This window comes from Papio anubis, chromosome 7 (assembly GCF_008728515.1).
Source record: "Papio anubis isolate 15944 chromosome 7, Panubis1.0, whole genome shotgun sequence".
Taxonomy (NCBI): domain Eukaryota; kingdom Metazoa; phylum Chordata; class Mammalia; order Primates; family Cercopithecidae; genus Papio; species Papio anubis.
The window spans coordinates 82,086,227-82,100,843 of record NC_044982.1 but is presented as its reverse complement, the minus strand read 5'-3'; the positions used below and the strand labels follow the sequence as shown (position 1 = coordinate 82,100,843).

At 54.7% G+C, this 14,617-nt stretch overlaps 1 protein-coding gene across 4 annotated transcripts; it reads left to right on the top strand.

Annotated features, from left to right (window-relative positions):
* The first annotated feature begins 239 nt into the window (after positions 1 to 239).
* Positions 240 to 10,217, top strand: NFATC4 (nuclear factor of activated T cells 4). Of its 4 annotated transcripts, none has more exons than XM_031668233.1 (10): positions 240 to 658; positions 1,725 to 2,820; positions 4,640 to 4,802; positions 5,372 to 5,571; positions 5,898 to 6,070; positions 6,529 to 6,669; positions 7,826 to 7,881; positions 8,141 to 8,267; positions 8,460 to 8,720; positions 9,800 to 10,217. In XM_031668233.1, exons 1-10 carry the CDS (start codon positions 559 to 561, stop codon positions 9,865 to 9,867), a joined length of 2,385 nt encoding a protein of 794 aa, XP_031524093.1. In that variant the 5' UTR covers positions 240 to 558; the 3' UTR covers positions 9,868 to 10,217. The 4 variants fall into 4 exon arrangements, with proteins under 4 accessions (XP_031524093.1, XP_021796785.2, XP_031524092.1 ...); XM_021941093.2 differs by having other exon boundaries at positions 8,460 to 9,041; XM_031668232.1 differs by lacking the exon at positions 240 to 658 and adding an exon at positions 1,115 to 1,374 and having other exon boundaries at positions 8,460 to 9,041.
* The last annotated feature ends 4,400 nt before the right edge of the window (positions 10,218 to 14,617 follow it).

The window sequence follows — 14,617 nt, the reverse complement described above, 5'->3', positions numbered from 1 at the left end:
CTTAAAAAAGGGTCTTCCGTGGGCTCCCTACCCTGGGGGCCCAGGATGTGGCCCCTTTAAAGCTCTCGGACCCAGAACCTTGAACTGAGACTATGGGAGGTGGGGGCTGGGCTCCCTGAGGGAAATGATTGTCACAACGGCGGACCAATAGGCAACATTAGTATCACTCTTGAAGGACCGTTTTCCAATTCAGTTTTGTTTTTTTTTTTTTTTTTTTTTTTGTGGGGGGGGGGGAAGGAAAGAGAAGAGGGGGGGGGGGAGGGTGGGGGAGGACGAGGGGCGCGTGGTTTTCCCATCTCATCCCTGGAGGAGGGGCTGGAGCATCCCCGGCAGCCAATCAGGGACAGGCTGGGGGGGGGCCACTTTGAAGAAGTTTGGGGGAAAAAAGTTTGGAAAACTTTCTATAATAACGAGGGGGCTTCTGGAGGGAGGCGGCAGCGACGGAGGAGGGGGCTTCTCAGAGAAAGGGAGGGAGGGAGCCACCCGGGTGAAGATACAGCAGCCTCCTGAGCTCCCCCCTCCCACCCAGGCCGGGACCTGGGGGCTCCTGCCGGATCCATGGGGGCGGCCAGCTGCGAGGATGAGGAGCTGGAATTTAAGCTGGTGTTCGGGGAGGAAAAGGAGGCCCCCCCGCTGGGCGCGGGGGGATTGGGGGAAGGTTAGTCCGGGGCTGGGAAGGGGTCTTGGGGTCAGTGAGAGGAGGGCCGGGGATCCTGAGTCTGGGGAATTTAAGGCAGCGAGCCTAGGGTGGGGGGTGAGGGAGTCAGAGGTCGAAGGGAGTCGGGGGAGCTTGTTGGCCTGCGGAAGTGAGGCTGGGGGCCCGGGCACCACTTTCTCCTTTTTAGGTCGTGACTGGGGTGGGGGTGGGGGTGCTGTTGGCTGTGCGCCGCCTCCCGGCTGGGCCGCCTGTCACTGAACTGGGGGGCGGGCGGGAACTGCGGCCCCAAGAGCACCAGGCGCCGCCAGGGAAAGGGGAGGTTCGGCGCTGGAGCTGGCGGCTGGCAGCCCGAGCCCTGGCCCGGCCGACTGGACGCCGGGGGCTGGGGGCGCTGTCAGGCCTCGCCGGGGCGCCCCTCCCCCTCCCCTGTCTGGCCGCAATGAGAGGCAGATGGCGGGGACCAAGCCGGGGGCGGCGGCTGCCGCTCGCACGAATCCGCGCTGCCCACTGCCCCCCTTCCCCCGGCTGGGCCCGGCACGCATCACCCCCTCGGCTGCACCTCCGCCCCCAGATGGCGGGGAGAGAAGGAGGAGCCACCTCCCCTCGTCACCACAGCCCTGATGCCCCCCTCCCCTCTGGCCACGGTTGCGATGGCAACTGGGGCTCCTGCCAGCGCCGTTTGGGGGTTTGGGAACCGCTGCTAATTGGGTTCATGTGTGAGTCGCCCCCAGTCCAGCCCAGTGCCTCAAGAAACACGCCTCCAGGCCCAGCCCCAGCTCCAGCCCCTCTGGACCCACCTCTCTCACCTTAAGACCCACCAGATCGGGTACCCTCGGTCCCAGGATCCAGGGGCCAGTGGGCAAAGTCCTGGCATGCCTGCTTCAATCTCCTCCATCTTCCCAGGTCCAACTCTGCTTTTGTCTTGTGGCTCAGAAGGTCTCCTTGCTGAGGGGCAGGGAGCATAGGAGGACTTGGGGCCTGGGGGCCTGGCCACTTAAGGAACCTAGCCATCTCACCTGCTTCTCTCTTTCCCCCTCTCCCTCTGCTCCTCTTCCCATTTTGACAGAACTGGACTCAGAGGATGCCCCGCCATGCTGCCGTCTGGCCTTGGGAGAGCCCCCTCCCTATGGCGCTGCACCTATCGGTATTCCCCGACCTCCACCCCCTCGACCTGGCATGCATTCGCCACCGCCGCGCCCAGCCCCCTCACCTGGTACCTGGGAGAGCCAGCCCGCCCGGTCGGTGAGGCTGGGAGGACCAGGAGGGGGTGCTGGGGGTGCTGGGGGTGGCCGTGTTCTCGAGTGTCCCAGCATCCGCATCACCTCCATCTCTCCCACGCCGGAGCCGCCGGCGGCGCTGGAGGACAACCCTGATACCTGGGGGGACGGCTCTCCTAGAGATTACCCCCCACCAGAAGGCTTTGGGGGCTACCGAGAGGCAGGGGGCCAGGGTGGGGGGGCCTTCTTCAGCCCAAGCCCTGGCAGCAGCAGCCTGTCCTCGTGGAGCTTCTTCTCCGATGCCTCTGACGAGGCAGCCCTGTATGCAGCCTGCGACGAGGTGGAGTCTGAGCTAAATGAGGCGGCCTCCCGCTTTGGCCTGGGCTCCCCGCTGCCCTCGCCCAGGGCCTCCCCTCGGCCATGGACCCCCGAAGATCCCTGGAGCCTGTATGGTCCAAGCCCCGGAGGCCGAGGGCCAGAGGATAACTGGCTACTCCTCAGTGCTCCTGGGCCCACCCCAGCCTCCCCCCGACCTGCCTCTCCATGTGGCAAGCGGCGCTATTCCAGCTCGGGAACCCCATCTTCAGCCTCTCCAGCTCTGTCCCGCCGTGGCAGCCTGGGGGAAGAGGGGTCTGAGCCACCTCCACCACCCCCATTGCCTCTGGCCCGGGATCCTGGCTCCCCTGGTCCCTTTGACTATGTGGGGGCCCCACCAGCTGAGAGCATCCCTCAGAAGACACGGCGGACTTCCAGCGAGCAGGCGGTGGCTCTGCCTCGGTCTGAGGAGCCTGCCCCATGCAATGGGAAGCTGCCCTTGGGAGCAGAGGAGTCTGTGGCTCCTCCAGGAGGTCCCCGGAAGGAGGTGGCTGGCATGGACTACCTGGCAGTGCCCTCCCCACTCGCTTGGTCCAAGGCCCGGATTGGGGGACACAGCCCTATCTTCAGGTGAGGGTTGCGCCTGGCACCACCGCTGTCTCCAGCCATTCCACTAGGGGAGCAGGAGGGTCAAGGGATGGATTTTAAGACATTAGTTTCATGCCCCCTGAATTTCAAAAGAGAATCTGCAACCAGCTTAGCAGCTGCCAACTACCTGGTTTTAAAGAGAATTAGAAAAAAAGTGCACCTCTGGATGATTTACAAAAGGGCAACAGTTCTCTGTGGGCCAATTAGAAAAAGCCCCTCTACCCTCCCACCCCCAGCTATTGTAGGAGGATCAACTAGGTTAAGGAGGTGTTCCTGTAGCCTATAGAGTGCTCCCAAGACCCAGCTCTGCACTGGCATGTGGCTGAGTGTGGAACTTGGGCTGGATTTCAGCCTTCCACTCTGGCCCTTTCAATAGGTGCCAGACCTAAGCAGATTTCCACTCTGTTGCAGGAAATTCCCTTTCTCCATTCCTCAATTTCTAGAGCCTGACCTAGCAGCTTAAAAGTATAGCTGCTAACTTGAATAAAATAGCAGATATTTGCAAGTCAAATAATTCATATTAAAACTTGCAGTTCTATTCCTTCCACTCTCAGAGAATCTTGCCCATTTCAATAATCCTAAATCTTGAGCTGGTTCTGTCCAGAAACGTTTCTAGGGGAAAGAAACGTTAACACTGGGACCCCTGGGTTTCCCATAGGGCAAAGTTTCTCAACCTCAGCTCTATTAATTCAGCACTACTATTTTGAGCAGGATAATTCTTTGTTGTGTGGGGGTGTACTGGACATTGTAGGATGGTTTAGCAGCATCCCTGGCCTCTACCCATTAGATACTAGTAGCACCCACTCCCCTAGTTGGGAAAACCAAAAATGTCTTCAGACATTGCCAAATATCTGGGCAATTACTTGGGGGGCAATTACCAGTTGAGATCCACTGTCCTAGGGTATCGGGGAGCACAATACAGGATAAGTTGTCCCATCTGAAACCCTTAGCTCCCTGGAACTCCACCTATCAAGCCCCAACTAGTGGAAAGAGAGCTGGCTTGGGAGCAGAATGTACTCAGTCCTAGGTCTGTCAGTAGCTGCTGGCTTCGGTTTCTTTTTTTTTTTTTTCCTATGAGACAGTGTCTTGCTCTGTCACCAAGACTGGAGTGCAGTGGTGTGATCTCAGCCTCGACCTCCTGGGCTCAAGTGATCCTCCTGCCTCAGCAGGAGTAGCTGGGACTACAGGAGCACCAACACGCCCGGCTACTTTTTGCATTTTTTGTAGAGACAGGATTTCACCATGTTGCCCAGGCTGGTCTCAAACTCCTGGGCTCAAACCATCTTCACAGTGCCCCTACCCCTGCCTTGACTTCCCAAAGTGCTGGGATTATAGGTGTGAGCCAATGTGCCTCAATTTTTTAATTTGTAAAACAAAGGGTTCATATCTGAGTCCTTTTCTGGTCTGAAGCAGCAATTCTTTGTTCTTTCCATCCAGGTCTAGGGATTGAGATGGGCTTGAGAATTCTCGGTATCCAAGTGAAGCCTTCCCACCCCAACCCCTGGGCTCAGAGCTGGGAAGAAGGGAGTTTTAGGCCTGTTGTCACCTTTCACACTTCAAGGGGCTCTGTCCCCTACTTCCCCTTGCTTCTGGACTTTTGGATTTCTTCATTTCTTTGTCCTTTTTACAGTTTAAAAAAAATTCTTTTTTTCCCTTTTTTTCACAAGTGTTGATGTACTTCTTTATTTCTTCTGTGCTTTCTTTTCTCTCAGACCCACACCCCCTCCTCCCTCACAGATCCAGTGTGGGCCTGACTGGGGTCTGAGGCTGCACATGATCAATGCTCTTCTCTTCCACCCAGGACCTCTGCCCTACCCCCACTGGACTGGCCTCTGCCCAGCCAATATGAGCAGCTGGAGCTGAGGATCGAGGTACAGCCTAGAGCCCACCACCGGGCCCACTATGAGACAGAAGGCAGCCGTGGAGCTGTCAAAGCTGCCCCTGGCGGTCACCCCGTAGTCAAGGTAAAGGACAGAGAGCAGGCCTGATATCCTTTCTCCTCTCCCAGATGGGTTCCAGCTATGCAGACACATGGCACTGCCCTTTCCCACACTCCCTCTCAGTTCTGACCCTGCAGGCAGCCTGGGGGAGGGGCTGGAGTTGGGGGAGGAGGGGTGCAAGGACCCGGATATACTTTCTACTCCTCTGTCCTTCCACCCCCACTCAGCTCATCCCATGGGACACCAGCCTCATGTCTACTCTGGAAAATGGTGGCCTGCCAGATATGGGGGAGGGTTTAGGCTGAGGCCAAAAGTCACTGGGAGTTAAGTTTTCTCTATATTGAGTTGGGCCAGTCTCTTTGGAGGCTCTTCTGCCTTTGCCCAGCCCACTTTGGGCTTTATTCCAAGAAAAACACTGTGAACTCCAGGCCATGTTTTCTCCACAACGGGTGCCCAGTTTCCCAAGGGATTCCCTTGCAGGATATCCTTTATCTTTCACCATTCTCATCCCATGGTGGACTGAAAATCTAGGGATGAATAAAGGGTGAGGTGGTAGGGATTTCAATGAAGTGGCCCCTCTCTCCCTCTGCCAGCTCCTAGGCTACAGTGAGAAGCCACTGACCCTACAGATGTTCATCGGCACTGCAGATGAAAGGAACCTGCGGCCTCATGCCTTCTATCAGGTGCACCGTATCACAGGCAAGATGGTGGCCACAGCCAGCTATGAAGCCGTAGTCAGTGGCACCAAGGTGTTGGAGATGACTCTGCTGCCTGAGAACAACATGGCGGCCAAGTAAGTCCCATGCAACTTCCCCTCAGTCTGCAGGCTTTATACTAGCTTTCTCCATTGGGCCTATGCTAGCCCACTTCTTCCTTTTCCAAGAAGAGGTAGACCTTATTCCTAGGAGCTGGCTTCAGGCCTACCCACCATCTGGAAGAGGACTTTTGGGGATGTGGGGGTACCCCACAGAGGCCGTCTGTGGGTTAGAAAATAACCTCCTAGGCACTCATTGAAAGTCATTCAGGGCTTTGGATGGAGGGCGGGAACTTCCCTCTTTAGGGATGTATCACCATTCTGGCTTCAGCTAGGAGGGCTTGCCATCCATCCTTTGCCTCCAGCATTGACTGTGCGGGAATCTTGAAGCTTCGGAATTCAGACATTGAGCTTCGGAAGGGTGAGACGGACATCGGGCGCAAAAACACACGTGTGCGACTGGTGTTCCGGGTACACGTGCCCCAGGGCGGCGGGAAGGTCGTCTCGGTACAGGCAGCGTCGGTGCCCATCGAGTGCTGTGAGCAAAGAGGCCCTGGGCCATCTCTCTGTCTCTTGCAACTCTTGTCTGTGTGTGTGTGTCTGTCTGCCCATTCCCTCTGTAGCGTCCTGTGCCCTGTCTGTCCTGAGTAGCTCTATAGAGGACTCAGGCTTTATTTCTATGCTAGTTTGCCCTTGCCACAGACTCTGTCTCTGGGGTGGCCCAGAGTGACCCTGGACCCTATCTGTTCCTGGGGTGCCCTGTACCCTTGTTTGGGAAACTCCCTGGTCTACTCTGTTTAACCCTCTCTCTGCTCTGGGAGTGGCCCCTTACATGGTGTGTGTGACTCCATGGATATTACTGGTTTATTTGTGTGTCTACTGCTGAGGAGGGCTCCCTCAGAACCCTGTGGCAGTTTTTCCAAAGTGGGTGGGGGTAAAGGAGGCCACCTCTCCATGCCCAGCCCAGACAGTCCTCTTCCTTGCACTGCTCTGCAGCCCAGCGCTCAGCTCAGGAGCTGCCCCAGGTGGAGGCCTACAGCCCTAGTGCCTGCTCTGTGAGAGGAGGCGAGGAACTAGTACTGACTGGCTCCAACTTCCTGCCAGACTCCAAGGTGGTGTTCATTGAGAGGGGTCCTGGTGAGTACCTGCTGCAGAGGGGAGGACAGGCAGGGAGAGCTTGGGAGTGGCAGGTGAAATATCTCTGGCATTGTCACTAAACTAGCCAGTGGAGCCTCAGTTTTTTTTATTTGTAAAATGGGACAGACAGACTACCCTTTCTATTATACTGTCTGCTTTCCATGTGGGATGCGTATGACAACAATCTAAAATATTGAGCATGCTGAACAAATGGAAGCGATGCACATTCTGTCTATTAAAGAGGAGGCTCCTTCGAGATAATTTATCCCATGTAGACAGGCTCCCCGCTGGGCCTCTCTTGAGTTATGGGCAGTGATTAACAGAGCCTGTTAGGTGCCCTGAGATGGAGCTGCAGGAGTGGAGGAAGGGAAGACTGAGGGTTCGAGTTGCCAGCACCAACCTGAGGCCTTTGCCCTCTCCAAACACTGCTCACCAAGAGCCTCAGTCCCTATATCCTATTTTTTTTTTTTTTTGTAGCAGGGTCTCACTTTGTCACCCAGGGGAGTGCAGTGATGCAATCATGGCTCACTGCAGCCTCAACCTCCTGGACTCAAGCAATCCTCCAAAAATATTTTGTGTAGAGATAGTGTCTCCCCATGTTGCCCAGGCTGGTCTCAAACTCCTGGACTCAAGTGATCTTTCCACCTTGGCCTCCCAAGGTGGGAGTGGTGGGTGGTGGGATTTATAGGCATGAGCCACTACATCTGGCCCCTATATCCAAATTTAGTATCCTAGGACCATGTCAGAGCTTCTCTAGAGATTCTGGGTCATGATACTTGAGTGTCTCATTGCCTTCTGTCAAGCTAGGACCCTTTCCTACCTTTAGTCTTCCTTCTTGGCATTATCATGGGAGAGGATGTTTGGAGTTGGGTGGGAGGGCTCAAGAGTTGCTTCCGTTACTGACTCCCTCTGGTTTCTGGGCTGGTCCTGCCATTTCCCTTGGTCTCAGTTTGCTTCCCTGTACCTTGAGGACAGTTTAAAACCCTACCTCTTCCACTCACATTAAGTTAACATGCAGTGGGCTCCTCTGTGTGTCAGATCTTCTAGGGCCTTCTGAATTTGGCCTTGGCTCTAACAGGAGGGGAAATGGCAGAGAACTAGGGCAGGGGGCAGGGGCGCTGGAGTTGGGCTGCAGCTCTCTGTTCCCTCTGGACAGATGGGAAGCTGCAATGGGAGGAGGAGGCCACGGTGAACCGACTGCAGAGCAATGAGGTACCAGTGTCACTAGGATACCTCCCGGGGGCGTGGGGTGGGAGAAGGCAGGGGATTCTCAGCTGGGTCCTCTTGCTCATGGGAGTGGACTTTTCTGGAGAAGGTAGACTGGCCATTCTGTAAGCAGGTGCATCTCTAGGGAATGAACTTTGCATCTTAGGAAATGGAGAAAACTAGGAGGTGGAGTCTGGGTCCCTGGAAAGGCTGGGCTAAGCCCAGATGCCTGAGGGCTCCCTGCCTCATTTTTACTCTTCCCTAGGTGACGCTGACCCTGACTGTCCCTGAGTACAGCAACAAGAGGGTGTCCCGGCCAGTTCAGGTCTACTTTTATGTCTCCAATGGGCGGAGGAAACGCAGTCCTACCCAGAGTTTCAAGTTTCTGCCTGGTGCGCTCTGGGACAGCCCATGGTGGGGGTATAGGGATATGGGGAGCTGGAGCAGGGGCAGAGGGAAGCAGTGTCCATCATGAGGGGCCAAGGAGTGAATGGAACCTGGGAGGAGCAGGCACCTGGAAGGTGTGCAGTGTGGAGACTACCAGACCTCTCACCAGCATGTCCTCCCACTTCTTGTCTTCCCAGTGATCTGCAAAGAGGAGCCCCTACCAGACTCATCTCTGCGGGGCTTCCCTTCAGCATCGGCACCCCCCTTTGGCACTGACATGGACTTCTCACCACCCAGGCCCCCCTACCCCTCCTTTCCCCATGAAGACCCTGCTTACGAAACTCCTTACCTATCAGAAGGCTTCGGCTATGGCATGCCCCCTCTGTACCCCCAGACGGGGCCCCCACCATCCTACAGACCGGGCCTGCGGATGTTCCCTGAGACTAGGGGTACCACAGGTTGTGCCCAACCACCTCCAGTCTCCTTCCTTCCCCGCCCCTTCCCTAGTGACCCCTATGGAGGGCGGGGCTCCTCTTTTCCCCTGGGGCTGCCATTCTCTCCTCCAGCCCCCTTTCGGCCTCCTCTTCCTGCATCCCCACCGCTTGAAGGTCCCTTCCCTTCCCAGAGTGATGTGCATCCCCTACCTGCTGAGGGATACAATAAGGTAGGGCCAGGCTATGGCCCTGGGGAGGGGGCTCCGGAGCAGGAGAAATCCAGGGGTGGCTACAGCAGCGGCTTCCGAGACAGTGTCCCTATCCAGGGTATCACGCTGGAGGAAGGTGGGTGTGGGACTGGGGGCTGTGAGTATGAGTGTGTGCAAGAGATTGCTGTGCATGTTTGCTGAGGGCTGGAGCTGGGCTTTTCAGAGATTGGGCATCCCTGGTCTCTCAGGGCCAGTTAGAGGTTCCCAGGTGGCATGTTCTTGATTCCTATGGCTGCCTGAATCCAATTAACTGAATTCTGAAGGGTGCATGGGGTAACTGTCTCAGCCTTTCTTCTGCCTCTGCCTCTGCCCTCTGCTCCAAATCATAAAATCTTAGAGCTAGAAGCACTTTCAAGATCATTCTATCCAGCTCACTCAATTTGCAAGTTCAGGCACTGAGTTCCAGAGAGGGATGGTAGCTTGCTGAGGTCCCAGTCAAACACACTTGCATTGCCTCAGCTTTCCCCTAAACACGGTGTCTGTGGTCAGGGTTGGTGAGGAGGAGCTTTCCTGTTTTGCCTCTCCTTCCTCCCGTTGGCTATACCCATCTCTGGCCCTGCTGATACCAATTCCCCTGACATTTCAGGCTAAGCCAGCAGGAAAGGGTTAGGACAGGTGCCTGGGAGTCCACATGGAGGGAGTTGGGCAAGATTTGATTCGGAGCAGGTGTCAAGACACGTTGGGGAAACTGAGGCCCAGTGGAAGAGAAGCCAGTAGACGAGGAATCTAGAGGCCTCCTAGATTAAGGCCTGCCTGGAATGGATTGGGGGTGGGTCTTTGGAAAAGGAGGGGACCCACCTCTAGCCCAGTCTCTCAACTGCCCCTCCTTTACAGTGAGTGAGATCATTGGCCGAGACCTGAGTGGCTTCCCTGCACCTCCTGGAGACGAGCCTCCTGCTTGAACCACCTGAACTGTCATCACACGGCAACCCCAGCCCCAGCCTCAGCCCTGCCCCCTTTCCCTCCTTCCTGGAGTGGTGGCTACAGAAGCTTGGGGCCAATCCTGGCTCCTCTTTCCCCAGCTTCTGTTTGTCTCACTGTCTTCCCTCCCCTCCCCCAGCTGAGGTGTGGCCCCCAGGCCTGGTGCTGCCTTGGAGGGCTGGGGGAAGTAGCTGTGGAGGAGGGAGGAGGGTGGAGACTGAGGCTAGGTGCCAGAATGGACTGGAGTGAAGGCATGTCTAGAGTGTGGGCAGGCTGTTGTGCTGGGAAGCTGGGGACACGTTGATGGTAATAAACTGCTCAATGACCAGTGTTTCAGGCTCCAGAGCTCTTTGGAGAGACGGGTTGGGGCAGCTTACTCCAGCCCCGGTCCAAGGAGGCCCAGAAGTTGGAAACAGACGGAATATGGCTGGGAACATTGCATCCCAAAGAGCTCAGTGGAGGAGGCTGGGGAAGGCATGAAGGGGCTAGGAGGCTCCTTGACTGGGGCCAGGATTGGGGGCCAGGGCTTGAGTAGGCCTCTCCACTCTCCTCCTTGGGGGTCCAGATTCCTTAGGAGCTTTGGGATGGGGCCCAGGAGGCTGCATTTTTCAAGCTCCTTAGTCTTGCCACCACACAGATGATTCTGATCTATAGCCAAGAAGAGGACACACTGATGTAGTTGATCTCTCTCATTTACAAAGGAGGATTCTAAGATTCAGAGAGAGAAAGGGACTTGCCTGAGGTCACGTAGATAATCAGCAGCATGTTGAACTGCACTCCTGGGCTCCTGTCCCCCGCCCCCATTCAGACACGCTGACTCAGGAGGTCCAGGCCTCTAAGGCTTCTCTCCCTGGAGTGAGGGTGGAGGTGAGGGAGAGCTAGCACAAGCTCTCCCTCTGGATCCTCCACTCCTGGGGATTATGAAGACATTCTGGAAAGATTTGTGCTTCAGAGGTAGACTGCAGAAAGCAAACAGTCTACCCAGCAGCTCTGAATGTCACCTGCCCTGGGAATCACAGCACTGTATGAGTTCCTGGCCTATCCTGCAAATATACCCATGCTGGCCTTCTAAATAGCTGGTACATCCATCACCACTGACGGGCCTGGGCTGGAAACCTGGTTTGTCCCCTGTCTTAATGGCCTACGAGAGGCCAAGTCCCATTGGGCTGGGGAAAGTCACTTTGTCTGTCTTGTTCACCTGGAGCCTGACACACAGTAGGTACTGAGTACAAATAGCTTGAGATGGCTAGGCTTGGCTGCAGGGGGACATGCCTAAAAGACATTCAGGGCGTTTGCACTTGGGAAACTTGCCTCACCTTCAGGCTGGTGGGGCCTCTCTACGCCCAATGAGTCCAGGCAGTCCTAGCAAGTACTCAGGAGAGCAGGGGTGGGTGTGACAGAGGCTGGCTGTGGATTGGGGGACAACAGAACCAGAGTAACTGCTCACCTGTTGCTGCTGTGAACCAAATTGACATCAAGTGATTAGCTCCCGGGCCTTGGTTGCTTTTCAAAGATCCCCTTCAGCCCCTTGCCAGAGTCATTGTCCCATAATCACCGTGTCAGAAGGAACCCTAGGGCACTCGTGTGCTATTTAGCAATCTTCAGCACCACCTCTAAGATCTCTGACAGAGGGTGGGCCAGCCTCTGTGTAAACAAAAAGCTGTTAGGACTTGTTGCCTCTCAAGGTGGACTGTTCTGTTTTCTGCCAGGACACTGCCATTCATGCATTGTCAAGATACTTATTAAACAGCTGCAAAGTGCCAGCCAGTGGGTCCTGGAGGAATTTGTAGCCTCATGGGGCAAAAGTAAATAAACAGCTCATAACAATTCAAACTAAATATTTTTTGCAGAGAGTACATTAGACCTTGAGGAGTCGGTGAACAATGTGTGTGTGTGTGTGTGTGTGTGTGTGTGTGTGTGTGTGTGAGAGAGAGAGAGAGAGAGAGAGAAAGAGAGAGAGAGAGAGAGAGAGAGAGATGGGGTCTTGCTCTAGTGTCCAGGCTGGAGTGCAGTGGCAGGATCACAGCTCGTTGCAGCCTCAAATTGCTGGGCTCAAGTTATCCTCTGGCATTAGCCTCCCGAAGTGCTGGGATTATAGGCATGAACCACTGTGCCTGCCTTCAGTGAACAACTTTTTTCTTTCCCTGCTTGCTCCTTCATCCACCACCCCCCTCCCGGGTAGTGGACTCCCTACCAAGGCACACAACCCCATGTCACTCCGTCCCACAGTGAACAACTTAAATATGAGATGTAGAGGGAACAGAGGAGAGGCATTCCGTCCAGCTGTGGGGGTTACAGGGAACTTCAGGGGGTGACTTCTAAACTGGGACCTGAAGAATGACTAGTAATTAACCAAGCTAAGAATAGGGGAAGGGCAGGCCAGACAGAGAGACCAGAAGAGGCAAAGTCCTGGAGGGGAGCGGCAAGTAAGAAAGACAGACAGATCTCCAGGGCCTGGAATACCTGGAGAACTCCGAAAGGTTCCCCTTCGAGGGTGGGAAGGCAGGTGGAGTTCTGGAAGTCAGGGGCTATAAGAAGGGATTGCAGAGGGAAGCCAGGCTGAATTCTGAAGGACCTTATAGCCTGCCAGGGTATTTAGAGTTTTCTAAGGATGATGGGCATTCTCCCACTAGACTGTAGGCCTTCAGCTGTGAGTGATGTAATAGATTTGCCATAAAGTTCTTCCTCACCTTGAGCTCCCGTCTGCTTCCTTGTGACCGCTCTGTAAGGGGCTCGTTATGCCCTCTGGGCCCACATTCTTCAGGCCTAACCCCTCTTCTCTTTGGAATCCTGATGTGGGTAGGCCTCCTGGTGCCTTTGCGTGTACTCACTCTGAGACTGGGGTCATTGTCTCCTCCCAGGCTCTCTACAGACATGTAGCTTCCTGGGGCTGTAGTTAGGAGAGAGAAGAACGAGGCTGGGTCTCCAGGTGGTGTCAGAAAAGACCTTCTTGGCCCAGGTCTGAGGATTACTTGTGTTTGAACCACTAAGGAGGTTTTTGTTTTTGTTTTGTTTTTAATACAGATTCCTAAGCAACCCTTAACCTATTTGGGAGGGAGGACTGGACCCAGGTATCTGTGTATTAAAGAATACCTTCGGTGATTCTTCAGCACAGGAAAGTTCAAGTACTAGAGTCACCTGCCAATTGTCATTCCTTCCCATTCCAGATTCCAAAATAGCCCACTGCCCCGATGTCTAAATCTTGTCTAGGCTGCCCTGGGTAGAGAGTCACCTGGTGAAGAGGAGGAGACAGACAAACACAGTCCTCACATTGCAGTTCATCCTTCCCCTCACCTGGCTCTGTCCTGCTAGTCAGAGAATGTGAGGACGGTCTCAGGCACAGCCTGCAGTCCTGGTACAGGAGCATCTCTGCCCTCCGAACTTACTGAGTCTCCTCCTTTGGCTGGAACTCTGGGCCTCCACAATGCTTGGGGAGTGGCGTGTTGCGTAGCTTTCCGTTGGGGTTTGGGATCTGCTTGGATTGAGTTCTGTGATGCCTTGGAACCCACTGCTGGACTTTCTAAATTGTCATGGAGAGGAACTCCTGGAAATTCCAGATGCAGAAAGTGCACAGGGGTTTGGCTGCTTTTATGGGAGCCTGTTTTAATCGCCTCAGTGTCTTGATTGTTCACGTAGCCAAATCCCCACAAAGTGCTGCAGGATCCCTGCTCTGTGCCAAGCCCTGTGCTAGGCTCCAGGGACATGCATCTCACTGCAGCCTTGACCTGAAGGAGCAGACAATCTCATCACTAATGAGAGAGACCTTCCTGCCTAGAGATTGAGGTGAACAGAGCAATGAGTAATGGTGGGGAAGTCCCGGCAGCTTTGGGATGTCAGAGAAAGAGCACTGAGTCTGTCCTCTCTCGCTGCTTGTGTATCTCTTGTAGTAACAGTAGACAATTACGTTTTAAGATAACCCATGAGTCCATCCCTTATGGTGGGAACATTACATTCTCTGAAAGGAACATATGTTCCCAATGTCCATTCTACTGGAATAAAGAGTGTCTGAGTCAGGAAATGGGGATTTGTTACTGAGGCCTTGGGCAGAGTTAGAGGAAGCATCTCTCTGTACTTCTCTCTCCTGGACCTGAACCCTGAGGGCACTAGTTAGGCCAGGCTGTTCCCAAGTAGCCCCTACCTTGGTGAGGCAGAATCCTGGCAGGGCCGGGAGCCAAGGGCCAAGGGGCAAGGAGGCAGCTCCATTGCTGGGTGGCACTCCACTTTTATGCTCCTCTGAGCAATTCCTTTCAGTTCTTCCTGGATCTGTTACTTTCCTAGGGCTGCTGAACCAAAGCATCACAAACTGGGTGGCATAAAACGACCGAAATTTATCGTCTCACAGTTTAGGAGGCCAGCAGACTGAAATCGAGCTGTTGGCAGGGTTGGTTTCTTCTGCAGGCCCTGAGGGAGGATCTGTTCCATGCCTGTCTTTTAGTTCCTGATGGTTGCTGGCAGGCTTTGATGTTCCTCGGCTTGTCGAAGCATCACTCCAATCTTGGCCTCTGTTGTAACATGGCTGTTCCCTATGGGTCTCTGTGTCTCTGTGTCCAAATAAACCTCCTTTCTCTTATAAAAGACACTGATCATTGGATTTAGGGCCCACCCTAATCTACTCTGAGCTCATCTTAACTTGAATACATCTGGAAAGACCATGTTTCCAAATAATGTCACATTTACAGGTACTGGAGCTTAGGACTTGAACATATCTCTTTTGGGGATATGTTTGGGAAT

Excerpts from the sequence above, each read along its gene's own strand:
- NFATC4 (XM_021941093.2), top strand. The coding sequence starts at position 559 with ATGGGGGCGGCCAGCTGCGAGGATGAGGAGCTGGAATTTAAGCTGGTG. Across the intron at positions 7,882-8,140 it reads ACCGACTGCAGAGCAATGAG|GTGACGCTGACCCTGACTGT; the intron begins GTACCAGTGTCA and ends ACTCTTCCCTAG. Across the intron at positions 8,268-8,459 it reads GAGTTTCAAGTTTCTGCCTG|TGATCTGCAAAGAGGAGCCC; the intron begins GTGCGCTCTGGG and ends TTGTCTTCCCAG.